Genomic DNA, 18,421 nt, shown 5'->3' with positions numbered 1-18,421 from the left:
CAGCACCTTTTCCAAACCACATCTTCTGGATAAGCACAGTGAACAGCAGAGAGTTTAATTCTCCCCTACTGTGAAGGCTGACCATTTTATGCCTTCCCCATAACCCCCACTGTTAACCAGTTATTTATCCATGTTAAGTTCATAAGTTAAGATCTTCTCTCAGCCAGTGTCAGACCAGTAGCTGTGACAGCAGGACCTTCTCAATGTGTCTTCTGGAAATCCCTATGGCTTCCTCCAGAGAACTCTCAAAAGGTGTGTGAGGCAGGGTTTCTCCTGTAAAAACTGCACTGATCTATGTTGTATCCATGGCTGCATCGACTAATTCTATTATTCACATTTCCTAAAAGTCGATTCATTGTGAAATCATATTCTGGTATATATATATCAGAATGTCCAACATCAGAACTGCACCAGTGTATGCAAGTAACACTGCTGTATGAGAGTACAGTACAGTACAACACAGCTGGTTGTTGCATGAACACATCTGGGGCATCCTCTCCTGTCTGTTAGAGATCACTGCAATTCTAGGTGTACTTGCCCTGTGTGGCATCTTTGCACAGCATTTTCCTAGAAATGTCCACAAACACAGCAGACAGCTGACCAAGCGCTCTGATGTCCCCATGTCACTTATTTTTGTCTGCTTGATACTTGTGGCGTTGACCTTAAGCACCATCAGAACTCATGACCCTAGCAGCCGGGCTGGATTACTGCCTGAACTAAATGCAAAGAGGAATGCGCTTCAAAGCCATCTGTTTATGAAATGGGAATATAACTCTAGGAATTTCCTGAGAATTATATTTTGCTGTAAAGTACCCGCAATGTTTTACATAAGCAGGCTGTACTGAAACTCAAAATTATACTATTCTTCCAAACTCATTTTCTGTCTGTGTTGTTTCCTTCGCTTCAGGACAGTTTACCAGCTAACACAGTCCTGTGCCATCAACATCTTAAATGGGACTGGATTTTGTCCTTACTCTCCTGACTCACACTCTCTCCTTTGTCATGAAGCAGAGAGAAGTCACAATCTTGATTTTACTGCTGGGTAGTTAAGGGAAATGAACTGATTTACCTGAGGTCTCACTATTCTTGCCTGCTAGAAACTTAATCCCATTCTGATCAGATTCTTCTTTGCTCACATTCTTCTTCAACCGAACCCACGCTGTGCTGTGTTGCTCTGTAATGGAGTCCCCTCTAGAAAGTCAGTATATTCACCTGACTGGCATAAAGGGGTTTTATGTTTCATTTTTTCTGGAGCTAAGGCAGGTGGAGGCAGATTGTGGCAGATTGTGATTTGCATTGGAAAGATGTCTCGCGATGTCCCTTCCCTCTTCCAAAGCTTCCTGCTCCAGGTCTAAGTAAGTACTTTAAAGAGAGGGAGAAAGGATGTTTGTGCAGACTGCTCCTTGGAAATGTTGGGCACGTCATGAAAACTACTCCTAAGGGAAACTGTTGTGTTAGTGGCATCCAGCCCGGTGCACGGAATGTATGGTTGAGAGGATGTGCTCCTCTGCTCAGTCCAACCCTGCCATCTAGCGTACACCAAAGGGAAATTTTCTAGCTATGAAGAAGGGGAATCTGTGTTATTTGAGGGAGGACTAGCTTTGCAATGCGCTCTACTTTTTATTTTCATTTTTACTTTTTAATCTCAGTGATTTCCGAAATAACCTCTTGTTAGCAATGTAGAATTTAGTCCAGAGTGACCCCTGATGCCATTTAGATTTTATTATGAATTATTCATTGCAATTGCATAATTTATTGTGTTTGGTTTTGTTTGTTTCTTTGCTTGCTTTTCCTGTTCAGGGTATTTGTGAATTGAGTCTTTGCTCCAATCACTGGGTCGCTATGCAAGTAAGTTTGGTGCTGGTTTTTGAGAGGGAGTTTTTGTAGTCATCGTTTTCTTTTTGTTTGTTCGTTTGTTTTAGAAAAGAAAGTCTGAATTGAAAACCTAAATGTTCAGATCAACGCTGAGTGAGGCACAGGGAGGCCTCCATCATTCCGTATGTTTTATGTAGTTCTGTATCTAAAAGAGTAAAGAATAGGAAAGAAGATTGGCTCCCATGTCCTTAAGGGCAATCAGAGCAGCAAAAAAAGAGATTGAAGGAGAAAGGGGAGAGGAGGTACAAGGGGCTTTGTCTCAGCATCATGAATGAGTCATTCATGGGTCTTTTTAGGTGATGAAACAGATGGGTTCACAAGGCAAGTTTGGTTCTGGACAGGACATGTCCCCACTTCCTTCTCCCTACTTGTGGCTTTTTGTTCACTCCTGCTGAGCAGCATGAGTCCTTCAGGCTGATTTCTCACTATCTTCTTCCATGTAGTCCGCGTGGGGCCACAATGAGTGAAGAGAAATTGTCTTGGTGTGCACATAAAATACACAATGTAGTTAACGTCCAAGTCATGTGTAAATCATAAAACTTATTTTTTTATATTTTCTTATTAAAACAAAAGCAGAGAGAAACAAAATCATAAAACTAGTGGGATATTTGACTTGTTTTTAAGAAACTAATGCACCAGTGTCTGGTTCAATGGAAGGGAGGTCTGTGTCCTCCCCAGGTTATCCAGCCTCAACCAAGTTGGACTGAATCAAACACGCAGCACCTACAATCAGTCCTCTAAATGTGCCATCTGCACCAGAGGCCTTCACAAAAAGCCACGAGCCAAAGGCAAAAAAGCTACGAATGAGCTGAGAGGGGACTGAGAGTGTCAGCCCACTGGGCAGCTTAGTAGTTAATTTATTCACTGCAGAGGAAACAAACACCGCCCTTTCCTCTTCACCTGATGGTAGGGTCTGAACACATGCTGTTTGAGGTACACTAGGGTCAACTAATAGGGAACAGCCACTGACACACAGTATCCCTGCCCCAAAGCTCTCTTTTCAATACCCCTATTCCAGAGATTGCAGAGATCCAAGCTGCTTATCTAGAGCCGTGACTGATACCCAGCTGTACTTTGTGCTGCCATGGAGGGCCTGACTTCACCTTAAACAAGGAGAGAACAGGCTGAGGACAGCAAACCCTAGTTGCTCTTCTTTTCCTCGGGGTAGAAGGTCTCAAGGACCTCACAGCCCTTCCAGTGCACTCGCCTGTAGTCCCATTGTGACTGCCCAGAGCACAGTAGGCCCTCTTCTCCCTATCTCTCTCCTTTGGGATCACATTAGAAGAGATGCCACCTTCTCACACTCAGAGGCATTGGTGAGGGATGGGAAAGGACAGCTGGTACACCCCTTCAAACTCAACGGTTTTTAATGACTGCATCTCCCTTGGTTGCCTGTGAGGTGTCAGTATGCTTTGTCCCCTCTCTGCTACTGCCTGGTACCAGGACAACTCCATCCCTGAAGGCAGCTTCAGGGTGCTCAAGAATCCCCTGCCCTGACCTTCTTGGTACGCGCCAGGCAGCTGCAGGGTGGTTGAGGACCCCCAGCACTGCCCCTCCCTCCCACCCCCCAACTCTCTTGGCACATTCTTGCAACCATCTCCCAAATGCCATGTTTTGGTTTCCATGGGACACTCAGAACCCCTGAGAGGAGAGAGCGAGTGACGCTTGCCTGTCAGAAAGCTTCTCCTATCTGAGATGGAGCAACCGCCCTTTAAGAAGAGGCGGCCGATGGGCAACGACATCGAGCCCATGGAGGTGGACCCGCCTGGCAGTGACACAGAGCCAATGGAGGTGGATCTGCCTCCGGAGGATGACATGATGGAGGTGGATCCACCTCCGCTGCTGCAGATCAGCCAGCACGGCACCACTGCCAGGCCGATCAGAAAGAGATCGCGCCCCAGGCATCACCGGGGTGCCAGGATCCGTCCACCTCCATCCAAACGGCCGCCTCGACGCCGGCGCTGATGCTCCCACCCCGTAAGTTTGCCCTCATCCAAGAGAGCCCCAGCTCAGGGGCACCCTGTGGGCTCACACACAGCCTCCATTTCCTGGTCGTTCTTCTTTTTGCAGCCAAGGCTCCTATTAGTCTGTCCTTCCCATCCCTCTCCCTTGTCCCTTCCCAAGTCCTCTCAGCTCTTCTTCACTGAATCCTGAGGAAGAGAGCAGGGCAGGGACTGCCATCCTCTGAGCTGCTGCGCTGGGGCAGGGGAACGAGTCCAGCAGAGGGACCATAACTACTGGGGGCCTTGAACATCACAGAGGCACAAGTAAGTTTACCATTAGCTGGGAGGGAGGGCCCCAACTCAGGGCCACTCTGTGGGCTCACAGGGAGCCTCCATTTCCTGGTAACTCATCTTTTCACAGCTGAGGCTTCCATGAGCCCATCCTTCCTGTCCCACTCCCTCATCCCTCCCCAGGGGGAGAGAAGCGACGGAGGCAGCTGTTCCTGTGGAGAAGCAGTCTTCAGTTTGGACTTGAAGAAGGGCTGAACGTCAGCAGGAAGATCCGGCCCAGATGCTTCACTTGGACTTTTTGTTCAAGACTGGACAATCAAGAATTTAAAATAACAATACAAAATAATGAAGAAGTCAAAACCACAAAACAAAATAAACAATTTTAATATTTACGGATAAAATATTTGTATTTTATATGCAGCCCAAGACAATTCCTCTACACTGTGTGGCCCAGGCTAGACAAACAGGTTTGACACCCATAGGTTAACACTGTCATTGAATACGATGAGGCAGATGAAAACTTTGAGAACTGATCCATCGCACTGCTTCCCAGAAACACTACAAAGCCTCCTATTCAGTGAATTGGCCAAATGAAAAATTACGTTTTAGTTGCTCACGTAGCTCTTGGGTAAGAAATAGTAAATGCCAAATTACCAGACTATAAACACGCAATTTTAAACGAGCTTCAGTGAATGATGTACACTGCAGCGTTTTTATGTCTGAGCTTCAAGTTGATCTATACAGGGATGGTAAATCAGACAGCTGTGCCATCACAGATGTCAGTGGGACCATAGCTCCTCTTTAGCAAAGAACACACAGTGCTTTGGTAGGCTTAAAGTGTGTTATTCTTTTTTTCATATTAAGCTGTGTCAACTTTCCCCAGCTTTTGAAACAAATCCTCTTCAGAGCAATGAGGTCACATCCTATTTGTGCCCCTGCCTTGTATTCTTAAGGGCTTTCACATCTAAATGCATTTTTTGTGGCACTGATGATGTTCATTTGAATCTTTTCAGGACTCCACACCCTCACTCTTGCTATATTTTGTGAGCAGTTACTGGCAACACTGGTAAAACTGGACTCAAATCACGCTGCAAATTTCATTTGAAGACAAGCTGAGCCAAGACGCTCGTGTTAATAAGGTGATAAAATGCCTTGGGGACACATCAGAGCCTTCATAGTCCTCAAGATACCTCCAGTTTGTAACATTCCCAGGCTACTGCGCTGCTCTTTCCATTCTGTGTTTAAAAAGAGAGCAGCAAACCCCGCTGCCTCAAGGGTCGAGCAATGAGCTTGGCAAAGCTATGAGGAGCTGCTGGCTGGAAGAAACAACACGAGCATCTCCCGAGACTTGCAAGAGCACCATGGCCATGCACAGGTTCTTTATTTCAGAGGACGACTTTGGTCTGCAGCAGCAGCATGTTGTTAAAAGTCTTGAAAAGGCCTACCACGATCACTGCTTGTGTTGATGCTGTTTTGGGAGAGTGCTTACGGGATGGCCACTGTCTGTGCTTACATCTCATGTATGTATTTTTCTCTTCAAACAGGAGTTTGGTCAGTACTGCATGTATTTCCTTTCACATTTTGCAGGAGCCTCTACGTGGAGACAAAAGCTGCTTTAGTGGTGCAGAAGCTCAGTTGGGATTCAGTAGCTCAGCTACAATTACACTGTTGATAATTACAGCTCAGTTGACATCAGTGTAATCCAAACACGAATAAGTTTTGCTGGGAGAGAGTAGATTGAAAAATCGTGTTTGTTCGTTTGTTTGTTTTTGAACAACAATGGACTTGAACTCTAAGGATGGGTAAAACAAGGCTTGGTACTTTTATGGCTCTCTGAAATTGTATTAAACTTCCCTGGAGTGAAAAAATTCTCAGGGTTTTTGTCGACAACTGCAAAGAGGCTGGGTGTTTTTTTTTTCCTTTTTTTTTTCTCCAGCTCATTCAGGTTCTTAGCTGGTGTGAACTGTTATGTGCAAATACATGAATATCTGCTTTGTCTCACTCAAGCCTGGCATTTATTTTTTACCAAAGAATTTTTCATTCTACTTTAGAAACCGTACCATTTACATAAAGGCAATTTGTTGTCGCAGTGCCTTGGAGCTCAGGAATGGTACAGGGAGTCTCTCATGCCATGGACCTTCTTTCGCAGGGGCAACACAAGGTCTGTTACTATTCCTGCATTTTGTGCCGGGAGGAGGCCGTGTCCTTTATTCATCATCTCAATTCCTAACCCCTAAATCCCAGCATGCTCCTGAGCTGGCCTCAAAGCACCTTTGTTCACATTTTTCATCTTCTAAGTATTCCTGAATTTCATAATAAAACTTTGCTTGAGCTGCTTGGGTGGGATCCAAATGAAACTGTGCTGGCAGGGAGCATGGCATAAAGCTTGGGCCACATCAGTGCCTCACAGAAGTTGTATCGAGTTTAACTTACAGTTCCAAAAATTAAAGACCAGCAGTGCATTGGCTCACAGATGTGACATGCTGATTGTACTTCTATTCTTACCACGTTCTTGCAGTGACATACTTTACTGTGTACCTTATGCGAACATTATCAAATAAAGCATTGATTGATCATATTTTAAATATTGTCTTAGCTTGCTGATAGATTAATATGATTAAAAATTATGCCTTCTAGGAATCAGACATCCCATTAATAATACAGCTGATCTCTAGTATGCTTTAATATACCATATTTTATTATAAGCTTGTTGGTTACATCTTGAAGCTGAACATCTGTGAATGGGATGAAAGATGCTGGGTCAGTCACTGTGGCAAATGAAGTCCAGACTAGTGTGCTCCTCAGCTGCCTGCCTATGGGTGTTAAACAGATAACTGGATGCAGTCTGCCAGCCTAGGTAATCTCTAATTTGTGTGCTGAGGTCCCTAAGGGTCCACTGGTGTTGCTGCTCCATCTAGCACACAGAGCTATGAAGATAAGCACAAAGCTATCCAGCCCTACATATTTTGTATAATATTCTACAAGTACCATCTCTGTACAAATGTTGAAGTGTGTAGCTGGCCGTGAACACATTTATTGGTTTAATCATTTAATTAAATTATTTTTAAGAAGTATGATGCTGTTTCATCTTACATTATGCATATGACGTAGAGTAATGCTATTCTTTTGCTTAGTCTGCAGTATCTTGTTGTGATTTTTAATCCTTACCAGCCCCTCCTAGGACTGAGCTGAAAAACCTCATATGGATATATATATATAAAAAGATGAGTAAAAGGATCAGCTTTTCAACTAATTTGGCTTTCAGCAATCCAGGAATGAAACCTTTGAGAAAAAAAAAGAAGTCACCATTCTACACCACTGTAATAGGCAAATGTTGCTCTTCCCAAAAGTTTCTCTTCTGAGAGCTCTGTCGTCAGTTCTGTTTGATGTGCCAGTGCCAACAGCCCATAGCTGTAAGCTTTTCTACGACAATAAATCTGCCCTTTTCTCTCTCAAACACCAGTCACGAACAGATACAGGCCCAAGACGTGTTTGCTTTGCACTTCAGGAACATGGATCACATCAGTCCTGCGTGTGGAAATATTTACTGTGCTCAGCATTATTCCAATGAAGGCAAGCTAGATGAACGAGGTGAGATGTCAGAAGAAAAATGCAATTTGAATCATTAGTTGATATTTGACTATCCTGTGATATCTAGTGGTATCATGCGTTTACTGACACCCTGTTATCTAGTGCCAGCTTCCCTGGGTTGGTGGGCCCTTTGGGTCAACTCTTACTACCGCACTACAAGGTACTAGATACAGTCTCAGGTGGATCCCTTGAAGACAGAAATCCTGGGAAGCTGCTTTGGTTAACCAAGAGAATCCTTCCAGCCCCACATGTAGGTGAATTTTCTGTCATCTCCTGTAATGCTTGCTGGGATTTCATGAGATGCAGAGAAGCACTTGAAGATAAATTAAATTCAAGTGCATGCTTGAAAAAATTATTTATAAAAATGAAAGGACTTCTTTTTCTATGTGCTGCCACTTTGAATGACCCAGAATTATTTACACTGCAATACTGAAAATATCACTGTAATCTTAACTGGGGACTGTGTCTCCATCCTTTTCTTCATCTTCCATAATCGCTGTTTGCTTTTCTTCTGTAAGCAGCTTTGTGCCTTAAAAGCAGGGGGGGGGAGGAGAGGGAGAGAGAAGTAATGGATTTAAAATGCCATTTCCTCATAATATATCAAGATACAAAGAATTTTTTCTGTCTGCTCTAATTTTTTTAATCCTAAAGTAGTTTTTCTAACATCTTGGGAGTTGCTCCTCATTTATTTTTGGGACATCCTTCTACTCATAAACTAGAATCGGACCACCACGTTTCCAGCTAAAATTAACAAGCACTCAAATTAGCATATTTCTGCTACATGTGAGAAGAGACACTGAAGATTCATTGGGTAACCTGTTTTTTTAAAAGGCCTTGGGAAGCTGAAAGAAAAAAAAAACGATCTTGCAAGATGAAATAAATACTATCAACTAATGTTTGTCACCGAGTCAGTCTGTGTGAATGTGTATGCATGCTTGCTTTCTCTATGTATATAACAGTACTAGTTTTGGCAAATACAGATGCTGTAAGAGACAAAGACAATACCCACGTCAAGCACCATCCCCACTGAAGCTACAGGGTATCAATCAATTACAGAAGCAGCAGAATTAAGATTGATGTTAAAATCAGGTATGTTACTGAGGACTTAGTGCCAATGTTTACATTACTGAGGTCAGAGATTTGGATATGCTTTGAAGCCAATTCACCCTGCAATATAAGGACAGAAGTAAGGCTTCATCACTATTGTGAAGGCACTGATGAAAAATATAACATAAAACTGAAGGACAGTTTGATTTCACAGTTAAGAGCACAACATGGGGATTCTATAAACCAGATTCATCGAAAATACATATGCTGTGTATCCTTCCACATGGATTTCTTTCCTCCTAAGCTTTTCTTGATTTTATAGGCAGGTTATGGATCACCTTCCACAAATCTCTCACATATCTCCTTACTTTCTTTCTCTCATACTTGACATGGTAAGACCTCAAGGCTTTTATGTGATACAGTGACGTCCCAGTTACTGTAGCCATTCTTGTTATTAGAGATTAAATTAATAAAGCAAAGAGGAGAGAAGGAGAATGCATTAGGAAATATTCTTGATCTCTATTTTAACACTTTGTGTTGTTTTTGCCTGTTTCCAGTAAAAAGCAAGAAGTAAGATATAGTTTATGGCCACCTTCCTTGGTGTAGAGGTCAACACAGTCTAAAAACAGGATGAGGGTAACCATTGAGTAGAAACCAACAAAATCTCTCCATAATTCAGACTCCTGGTGTTTGCTTTTAGTCTGCACTAACCAACTGAGCTGTTTGGTCAAACCAACTGGTTTTGCTTCTTTCTGCATTGAAAGCGTTCTGAACAGAGAAGGCTTTCAGCCTTCATGAGGTCTGAAAATAGAGCAATACCACACAGGAAGATTTTCTTCAACTTTGGAGCTCTTTCCAGAGGGGACGAATTAATGAAAATATTAGCCTATACTGCTCTTCATTTTAAGTTACTTGTTTCTTGTGAACCAGATGGTTTTACCAGCACCATGAGACAGACTGAAAGGTAAGCATGGATATTATTTTGAAACACGATGGACTTCATTTTTTAAAGCAGCAACCACTGTTATAGCAAATAATTATGCTATGTTACAGAGATGGATGTAAATGTTTCCCACCTGGACTGCTATTCATTATAGACAATTCAGACAAATGCAAACTTTTTTTTTCTATTTTCTTTCTTATTTTTTTTCTTCTTAAAGTATTTGAACTGTGAAAGCACAAGTGCTCTTAAAATATGAGGTCGGAATGGATCATTTGATGAGAATTAACCTATCTTTAGGGTAAACTCAGGAATAAGAGATCAGGAATGTAGGATAAATGAAGCTGCCATGTACTTGATGATCACATACACTCTCACTCTTATTTGAATACCTCCAGGGAACCTGCTTTAGTAGGGGGGTTGGACTAGATAAATGCCAGGCGTCCTTCCCAACCCCTTCCTTCCCCTAAAATTCTGTGATTCTGTGAATTACAAAGTGTGTTGAATTCTAATGGCGTGATTACATCTTTCTAGAGCAGATGCTAGAGACATCTGGGAGATAGCAGCCAACCAGAAGCCCTCAGCTCTCAGCTGGACCTGCAGCAACAGCATGCCAGATAGTTACCATGATCAATAGCAAGATGAGTCATCATTATCAGTGTGTAATGCTGCTGACTGATGAACTCCAAAGGTTCCAGGAACGCTCAGGACTCAAAAACTAGATGAGTACGTAGCCTTGAGTTGCAGGTTGTTAACTTTCTAGAACATGGATCACCAGCCATTTTTTCAAGAAAAACTACATGCACTTAGAATCAGACTTGTAACATGAACCAGTGGAGTGGGATGTCTTAAATGAAATTATTTCTCTAACACTGGAAAAGGACTTTGAGGGGTTTGACACAATGCTGTTTATCACTTGTGGAGAGAGTGTGCTTAACAGAACACAGTTTGCAACTTCCAAGTTTGAAAGTGGAAGTAAAATGTGGGAATTTGGGAACATTTGTAAATCAGTCTTTCTGTGTTTACCATTAAAGTAAATCATTTTGCCTCCCAGTCTTTGTTTTCCAAGCTGTGCAAATTATGAAATGCAGCTCATCCCACATATCAGTTTTGAGGATTGGTAGGTTGTTCTGTTAATATCTGCCAAGAGACTTGATAAAATAAAGTAGCACAGAAATTAAGTGCAGTCATGTTTGCCTGAGATAACTTGCAACTACCTGCAATTTTTATCTAGGAACAGAAAGACTCACAGAGACATGAGAACTTCTATTAGGAAGCTCAGACATAGGCAAAAAATGTTGGCTTACACCAACCATTTGCCATGTACCACCTCAGATCTCTTCCTGGGATGTAAACCACCAAGATGATATCAGTTCCACTTGCCTGCCTGCCTACAGACCACTCCTTTAGCTGGGCTGGAGGATTTACTGGAGTGCTCCAGCCATATCCACTGCACAGAAAAGGGGCTGTTCTGCTTCTGCAGTATGCTGAGATTTTCACTGAGCAGGTGAGTTAATATCCTAAAGACACCTTAACCAGTTTTGTAGAGGATAGGATAGAACAAAGAGTTTGAAACTTGTTTTACTAGTTATCTCTGATCTGATTAAGAAACATCAGGCAGCCACATTTCAGGAACCACACTCCTATATTTGCTGAAACACACGGGCCTGATAATCTCACAAATGCTTCAGTTAAATGAATACACTGGCAGATGAGGATGGCAATAAAGAACGCTCCAGAGTGGAGAGCTGGCCTTGGATGGGATTTAAATCTCTTACTGTTGTGTTTGAGGAAAGAAAGCCATTAGAACAGTGGTTGTGTTTAATCTTGTTGTCTGATCACTTCAGAAAGCCAAGGCGTTGACTGGTTGAAGGGGAGCCAATGAAGATCTCTGTTCCAGGCTCAGCAGTACATGCAGGTCACAACATAATTTCTGCCACTTCACAAGGAGGTTGAAGCCAAAGTATGTTTAGAAGAAGGGGAGGATTCTTTGATGCCTGGGCTTAGACATTTAGGTTGTCTCAGGCACTGATTCACTACTACAGACAATAGGGAGATATGGGTTTCTTCAGACAACAATGCAGACATCCTCATTCAGCAGTCACCTTTCTATAACTCCATTTCCTAATTGATGTTTGCAAGGTGTAAAACCAGTTCTACTTCACATGTGGATCATGTTATCCAGCAGATACATTATTTTTGTCACTCCCTATGTCCAGTTTGGCTTGCTTTATTTGCAAGGGTCTGTGGTCACCCAAGAGAGAAAAAGAAAGTACTAGAGCACTTGTCACCAATTGGCCAAAGCCAAGAGGGAAAACAGCTGCCCTTTCAATGCACGTTCATGACAAAGCTATTTGTGTGGACAGCCGCTTAAAAAGATAATTAATGTTACTGTTACAACAAAGGACTGAGTGGAGTTTTTCATGTTGCTTATGATACAACTGAAAGAGGGATGCTTGGGAGGGACAAAAATGGGAGATGTAAGAAACTGGAACAACTCAGTCACGGTTCACAAAGGATACGTGTGGCACAGAGTGTGCTGCTCAGTGCTGCAATGGCAGGACCAGGAGAATGGGGACAGAAGGACAGAAAGGTCCTTCTATATTTATTTAGCACACGTAGCTATGCTAGGGCTTCTCAGGTCTCCAAGTCTATAATTCAGATGCTATTTTGCACCGCCATTCCACAAAAGCTCAGCTTGTTTATTCTCTGTCTGCTACCTGATGGGATAACCCTGAAAGTAAACAAGCAGTAAATACTGGACCAGCCCTCAGCCACAATGAGTCATTTATTCACAACAAGACATGAAGTTGCCACCAGCGACTTTCAACCAGCAGAACTGTGTATGTTGGTTTACCTTGAAGAAAAAAATGTACATCCTAAGAGCAAAGACAGAATCAAATTCACACAGGCTGTTTCTCCCTGGAGAGGAGCAGAAGTTTGCCAGAGGGAGTCAACCATTAGGAAACAGACATATAGAGCAGGATCTGGAAGGAAAAGTCTGCAGAGAAGGGAACCATCTGGAAGGCTGCTTTGAATTCATGCTGAGTGCTGGACAGTATATTGGATAGTGTATTCACCAGTAGACAAGGAGGTGAAATTGGAAGTGTCATTGAAAACCTTAAAAAATGAATTATTTTTTGTCATTCCCCTGTGGCAAACGAACACACTTTGAAATTTGCCACACTTTTTGAAAGCTACTGCATTTTTCCTCTTTTTATTGTGTTCTTCCCTTTTGCATTTTGGCAATGAAAATGTACTGACTTCTCTTTCTACAAAAATTTTTAAAGAGGAAGTCTTCATAGGAGGCAAGAGGGGAAGATGGTTAAAATGATTCTTACTTCTCCCTTAAATGCCTGCTTGAGTTAATTACTGCTAGGCTACAAATAAGAAATAATAAGTGACTAGATGCTAACCATAGTATTGTTGAGATGTGTCAAGGAAGCAATTTATCCTTGCTGCATCCCCTTAGCTAGCAATTACTTTCAAACCAAAACAAGAATCAATCATTTCAGCATTATCCCAGTAAAAACATTTCACTTTTTGTTTCTATCAAACATTTTTCACTTTTAGATTCTCCACTGCATAGATCCTGAAGTCCAAAGGACACACAGCATCTTGGAAGGTGCTAAAATGGCTGAAGGCGATTTGTTTTGAACTGACCAAAATAATCCCTCAACACTCTTCCAAAGTCCACAGAAAGAGCAGGCCTCATGTATAAAGCGTGAGACATTTATTACAAATTATTTGATAAACTTCGCCTCCAGTTCTGTTTCTGAATTGCTCTCTTAAAGACTGATTTTTTTTTTCCTAATTATTTGTCCTGTGAAATTTCAGGTAATTTGCTTGATAATTTCTTTGAGCAATTATATAAGTAGTTAATTATCAGTGCTCTATATTAAATATGTCAAAGTGGAGCATTTACAGTTGGGCTCAGAAGTTTTATGACAGATTTTTTGCAACTTCTCCCAGTAAATGACTGGACCACTGACTCACTTGCAGCATGCTGCTTTAATGATGCAAGCCACTCAAGTGCTTGAATTCAATGAGCCAGGAGCTAGTATTTGCCATGCTTGCTGCCATGATCATGATCCTGCAAACTTAGTCATATTCCTTTGTTCTAAGGAGCCCCATAATGATTAATGTAAGATGGTTAAATGGAAAAAAAATTATTGCATGTTTGAATCAGTTGTGAAGGATCAGATCTCTCCTATGAAGAAGGGCTGAGGGAACTGGGCTGGTTTAACTTAGAAGAGAGAAGACTCAGGGAAGACCGTGGGGAAACTTGTGGCCTTCCAGTACTTGAAGGGAGCGTAGAAACAGGAGGGGGAACGGCTATTTATGAGGGTGGATGGTGATAGGACAAGGGGGAATGGTTTTACTGAGATAGGGGAGTTTTAGGTTGGATATTAGGAGGAAGTTTTTCACCCAGAGGCTGGTGAGGCACTGGCACAGGTTGCCCAAGGAGGCTGTGGATGCCCCATCCCTGCAGGCATTCAAGGCCAGGCTGGATGTGGCTCTGGGCAGCCTGGGCTGCTGGTTGGCGACCTGCACACAGCAGGGGGTTGGAACTGGATGATCATTGTGGTCCTTTGCAACCCAGGCCATTTCATGATTCTATGATGCTATGACTCTGTGATTCTAGATTTACAAGGAAAGCAGATGTCTACAAACGAAGGCACTTACTGTGACTGTTGAAGCCATTTACACACCTTGTATTTTTTATCTGTGCATAAAATTCCATGAGTACCTAAAACTCAGGTGCTTGATGTACTCAGCTGTTGCTTAGTCACTCAGGGCCAAAATAGCTGTCTCAGCATCTCTTCAGCTAGCTAGTATATCTCACTGTTGCAGTAGTGCCAACCCACAGCAGACCTTGTTTCATACAAGAGTTTCCTGAGGGAACCAAAGTTTTCAAGTTTTAGCACTTGTTTTGAAACTGAGGCTAGTTTGTTTGCTTTTTTTCTTCATTTGTTCATTCATTCATTCTTTTGCTCCATCCTGTGGTTAAGAAACAACTGGTGCATAGCATACAAACGTGCATGTTTCTTGCACCCATGGTTAGTAGCAGTAATTAACGCTTCCAAAGTGCTTTACATATTGAGAGACCTTCAGAAACATTGATGCACTGAGGCTTCTCTGTGATAGAAAAACATGGGAAACTCAACAAACAAAGGGTCTTCGGGCCAAAACATGGATGGCTGAATCCATATGCTCATTGAACAAATTAGCTGCTGCACTGCGTATTGTGCCAGAAGCACAAAACTGTCTTTAAGGTGCAGTTAACTACATGTTCACAGCTTGGTTTCCTGAGTGTAGATTCAAATTAACAGGGAGTTCATCAGAACAGCTTTGCTCCAGGATATCTGAGGCAATGTGAGTAACATGACCTAAAAATTTGTGTGTGCTCTACTTTGAAAAGGAGGGCAGTGGTTGGATTTTCACAAAAAACAAGATAGCCTTTACATGAGATACTTAAGTGATATCAGGTCTCCTCTCACTCCCCCTTCAGGTCTATCTAGCATGAGTAGTGGGTACAGAAAAGTCTTTCAATGAACCACCACACAAAATATTGGATATTTTGACCATATAGGTCCAGTTCAGCCAACACTGCTGAATACACTGGGCAGAACAACTTCCATCCAGCCTAGAAGCAACTTCAGCTAAGTTTCTTACCTATTATCAAAGGTGGGATGTGTATTGCAGGTGTATCTTTTCTCCTGGGCTTTTTCTGCTCCAGTTCGGTGATCTGAGAGCCCTGACTCACTCTCTCTCTCTGTGGCTTCTCTGAGATACCATACCTTTTCAGCAGATTATCAGAAAAGTCTGAAAGTATGCCTGCAGGCAAGAATTAAAGAAAATGTCACTTCAGATTTGTTTACACTGAAGAAATCTGCACCTGTATGGCTTTCCCAATGACTACTAATACTACTATGCACTTTCCCAATGAGTGTATAATCTGCTCAGCATCGTGTACATTCTTTTCTGGCTTTGCAACAGTGCACATTTCCCTCAAGTCAATTACATCCTATAGAGTATATACAGCAGTGATCTGAGGCTAGCTGGTTTCTGGCTCTATGCCATGGGCCAAACTGTAGCCCATCAATAATCGTGGTGAAGATGAGTGGGATCTTCTATTTCCAGAAACTCAGATGTATTATCGAAGCGGTTTAATCGTATGGATGTTTAATCTTCTTCTCATGGGCTATATGGCTACTCAGAAATTGCCTATTTAAGCTAGTGAAATGCTATAATTATTCATACAGTGACTACTTGGTGTACAAAATGCAGCTTCCCAGATCTGAGCCATTTCGTAAGAGAGAATTACTGAAAGGCAGATACACATGAAAGCTGAAGAGCCAGGGGCAAGGAGTTACAAATACCAAAACACCCCAATGCTTGCTTTTCACTCCGTAAGTGTGAACTGTTGGAGGCACACAGGAGACCACACAGATGGTTAGTGGCTAACTCCTATGTATGTAGCATGAGAAGAAGTCAGTGCACTTGATACAAGAGCACAACTCAGTCCCCAGGGAGCATACAAGGAGTGTTTGTTAGCAGAGGAATGAGATAATCATTCATTCCCCCTGCTGATCTTGAAAAACCACCTGGTTTCAGGGCCACTCTGCTCCACACTCTTCCTTTCCCCAGGCTGGTGGCATTCAGCTCTTGACCTGCAGAGGTATGTCAATGTACAGCAGCACAGGGCATCACACAAGGAGTTCCTCTGACACTGCGGTGGTTTCTGGCTTTTCTAAACACCGAGCCTTTACCAGAATCCCTGCACGCACAGCCGCTCCGTGCTTTCCAGGAAGAGCAGGCCGCGTGCCTCTCCAGCTTCCTCCCACAGGTCCTCCCTGGGCAGGAGGAGCTTCAGGGCACAAGCTGGATCCTCCCCATTTCACTGCCTTACTGGGAGCACGTGGCGTGAAGCTGTGTTCCCGTCTGCTTCCACAGCGATGTAAGTACGTCTGTGGAGCTTTGCCCAGCTTCAGTCCACTCTTGCATAGTGAGATTTCAAAGAGATGTACCGCTTACCTGTTAGGGGTGGTGGGGTGTGTATAGCTGGTGTGTCTTTTCTCCTTGGCTTTTTTTGCTCCTGTTCAGTGTTTTGGGAAGGCTGGATAGTTTTACCTTTTCTTGGTTTCTTCTTGAGATCACAGCTCTTAATCAGCTGTTCTGAAAGATCTTCTGCAGAAAAAAAAAAAAGAAAAAAAAGAGTGAAGCAGAGGGGAAATAATAAAACAGATGGTGAAAAGAAAAGCTTGAATAATACAGCTTTCATCCAAGAAGACTGAAATGACTGTGGAGAAAGAAATCCTAAATAGGAAGTCAGACAAGAGGCCTCTGTGCCGTACTACGTGTACATACCACTGAGTGACTGGCGGGCCTTCTGCCTCGTAGGTGGCCGGCATAAAGCAGGGGGTGAAGCTGTGGGCCGCGGCGCGCTGCGTGGCTGAGGAAAGCAGCACCGTCGTTTTCCCGCTCAGCCCGCAGTGTGGGGCTGTTTCTTCCACAGTGACGAGGGCGCTTTTGTGAGGGAGAGCTTTACCTGTGTGAGGTCAGTCGGAGGTACTAGCGAACAAAACCGGCATATTGTTTCCTTCAGGAGCTGGCTTTGTTTCCGGAGCCACGGGGCTGTCGGTATTCACTTTTGATTTACATAACATTACACTGGGTTTTTGGTTTTCTCTTAAAATGAGGCTTGTCTTAAGTGACTCAGATAGTAGGCGTGATTTTTCTGCAAGGATCTGCATTCCTGGGTGCTCGTGCAAGCTGAAAAAGTTAAGTCTAGCCTGTCATTAGCATCATCATGCAAACCAAAGCTTTGATTTCTCAGATGTTTCTTGCTTGGCTTCAGCTCTCCCAGCCCTGTGGACAATCTCCTGATTAACCATCCTGGAAGACACAGACCATTTTTTTCAGCCCTCTGAGGCTTACTGAATGGTATTAATGAACTCATTTAACCTCCTCCTGCCTTTGTTTCCCATCTGTAGACAGGAACTAGTTCTGTATTTACTTAAATAAAAAATGTTGTGGAGCAATTATGTTGAGTATGCCAGCAACTGCAGAAGTGGTGCCTTTGGCTAGAAGTGTTGTGGCAGAGAGACAGGACAAGGATACCTTCCATGCAGGGCAGAACAAGAAAGTTTATAAAATTTGCTGACCTAACACTTTTTTTTGGTCAAACACCTGAAATTGTATTGTTTTCTTATTGTTATTGCAAAGCTAAAAAGTGAGCAAATGTTTTTTGGTTTCTGAGCTTCTGAATCTTCGTGATGATTTTACCAGGCTACAGTGAAGTAATAGCACTTGAAACTGAGGCAAAGATCATGAATATACAAAATGCACATCTATCAAGTGTGAAGTCTGCTACATAGATGTATGGTGGAGCAAAAAAATCTCTGGTACTGTCAGTGCAAAAGTTAACATACAAAATAGGTTCAGAGAGGAAACAATTGAAAATGAAGAAGAAAAAAGTACTTAGCCCACTCCGTTAGAGAAAAGGCAGGTATTTAGAATCTGTTACTTAAATAGCATGTAGAATGCCCATTCAGGAAAGATCCAGTTATATGGCTTCAGTTTATTGTTGTACAAATGAATAAAGTGCTCAATTTTTTTCTACCACAGAAAAGAACAATGGCTTTTTCATTTTTCCTCATTAATTAACTTTGTTCTAGAGCTTCAGCTAATATTTATATGCAAGAAAGAAAACCACTCTTTGCCTTTCCAT

General features: G+C 42.6%; 1 protein-coding gene across 1 annotated transcript in view; it reads right to left on the bottom strand.

Annotated features, from left to right (window-relative positions):
- Nucleotides 1–4,474: 4,474 nt before the first annotated feature.
- PPP1R17 (protein phosphatase 1 regulatory subunit 17) overlaps nucleotides 4,475–18,421 on the bottom strand; it is a 20,975-nt gene continuing 7,028 nt past the window's right edge. Inside the window, exons 3-5 of the mRNA XM_042888706.1 lie at nucleotides 16,726–16,878; nucleotides 15,364–15,525; nucleotides 4,475–8,229 (exon numbers count right to left, since the gene is read on the bottom strand). Of these exons, the coding sequence (XP_042744640.1) occupies nucleotides 8,150–8,229; nucleotides 15,364–15,525; nucleotides 16,726–16,878 (395 nt within the window). The 3' untranslated portion in view covers nucleotides 4,475–8,149. The remainder of the gene's footprint in view (nucleotides 8,230–15,363; nucleotides 15,526–16,725; nucleotides 16,879–18,421) is intronic.

This window comes from Lagopus leucura, unplaced genomic scaffold (assembly GCF_019238085.1).
Source record: "Lagopus leucura isolate 7727_CA_CO unplaced genomic scaffold, USGS_WTPT01 Super-Scaffold_100157, whole genome shotgun sequence".
Lineage (NCBI taxonomy): Eukaryota > Metazoa > Chordata > Aves > Galliformes > Phasianidae > Lagopus > Lagopus leucura.
Note: the sequence above shows the minus strand (reverse complement) of the source record. Positions and strands in the feature narration are given on the sequence as shown.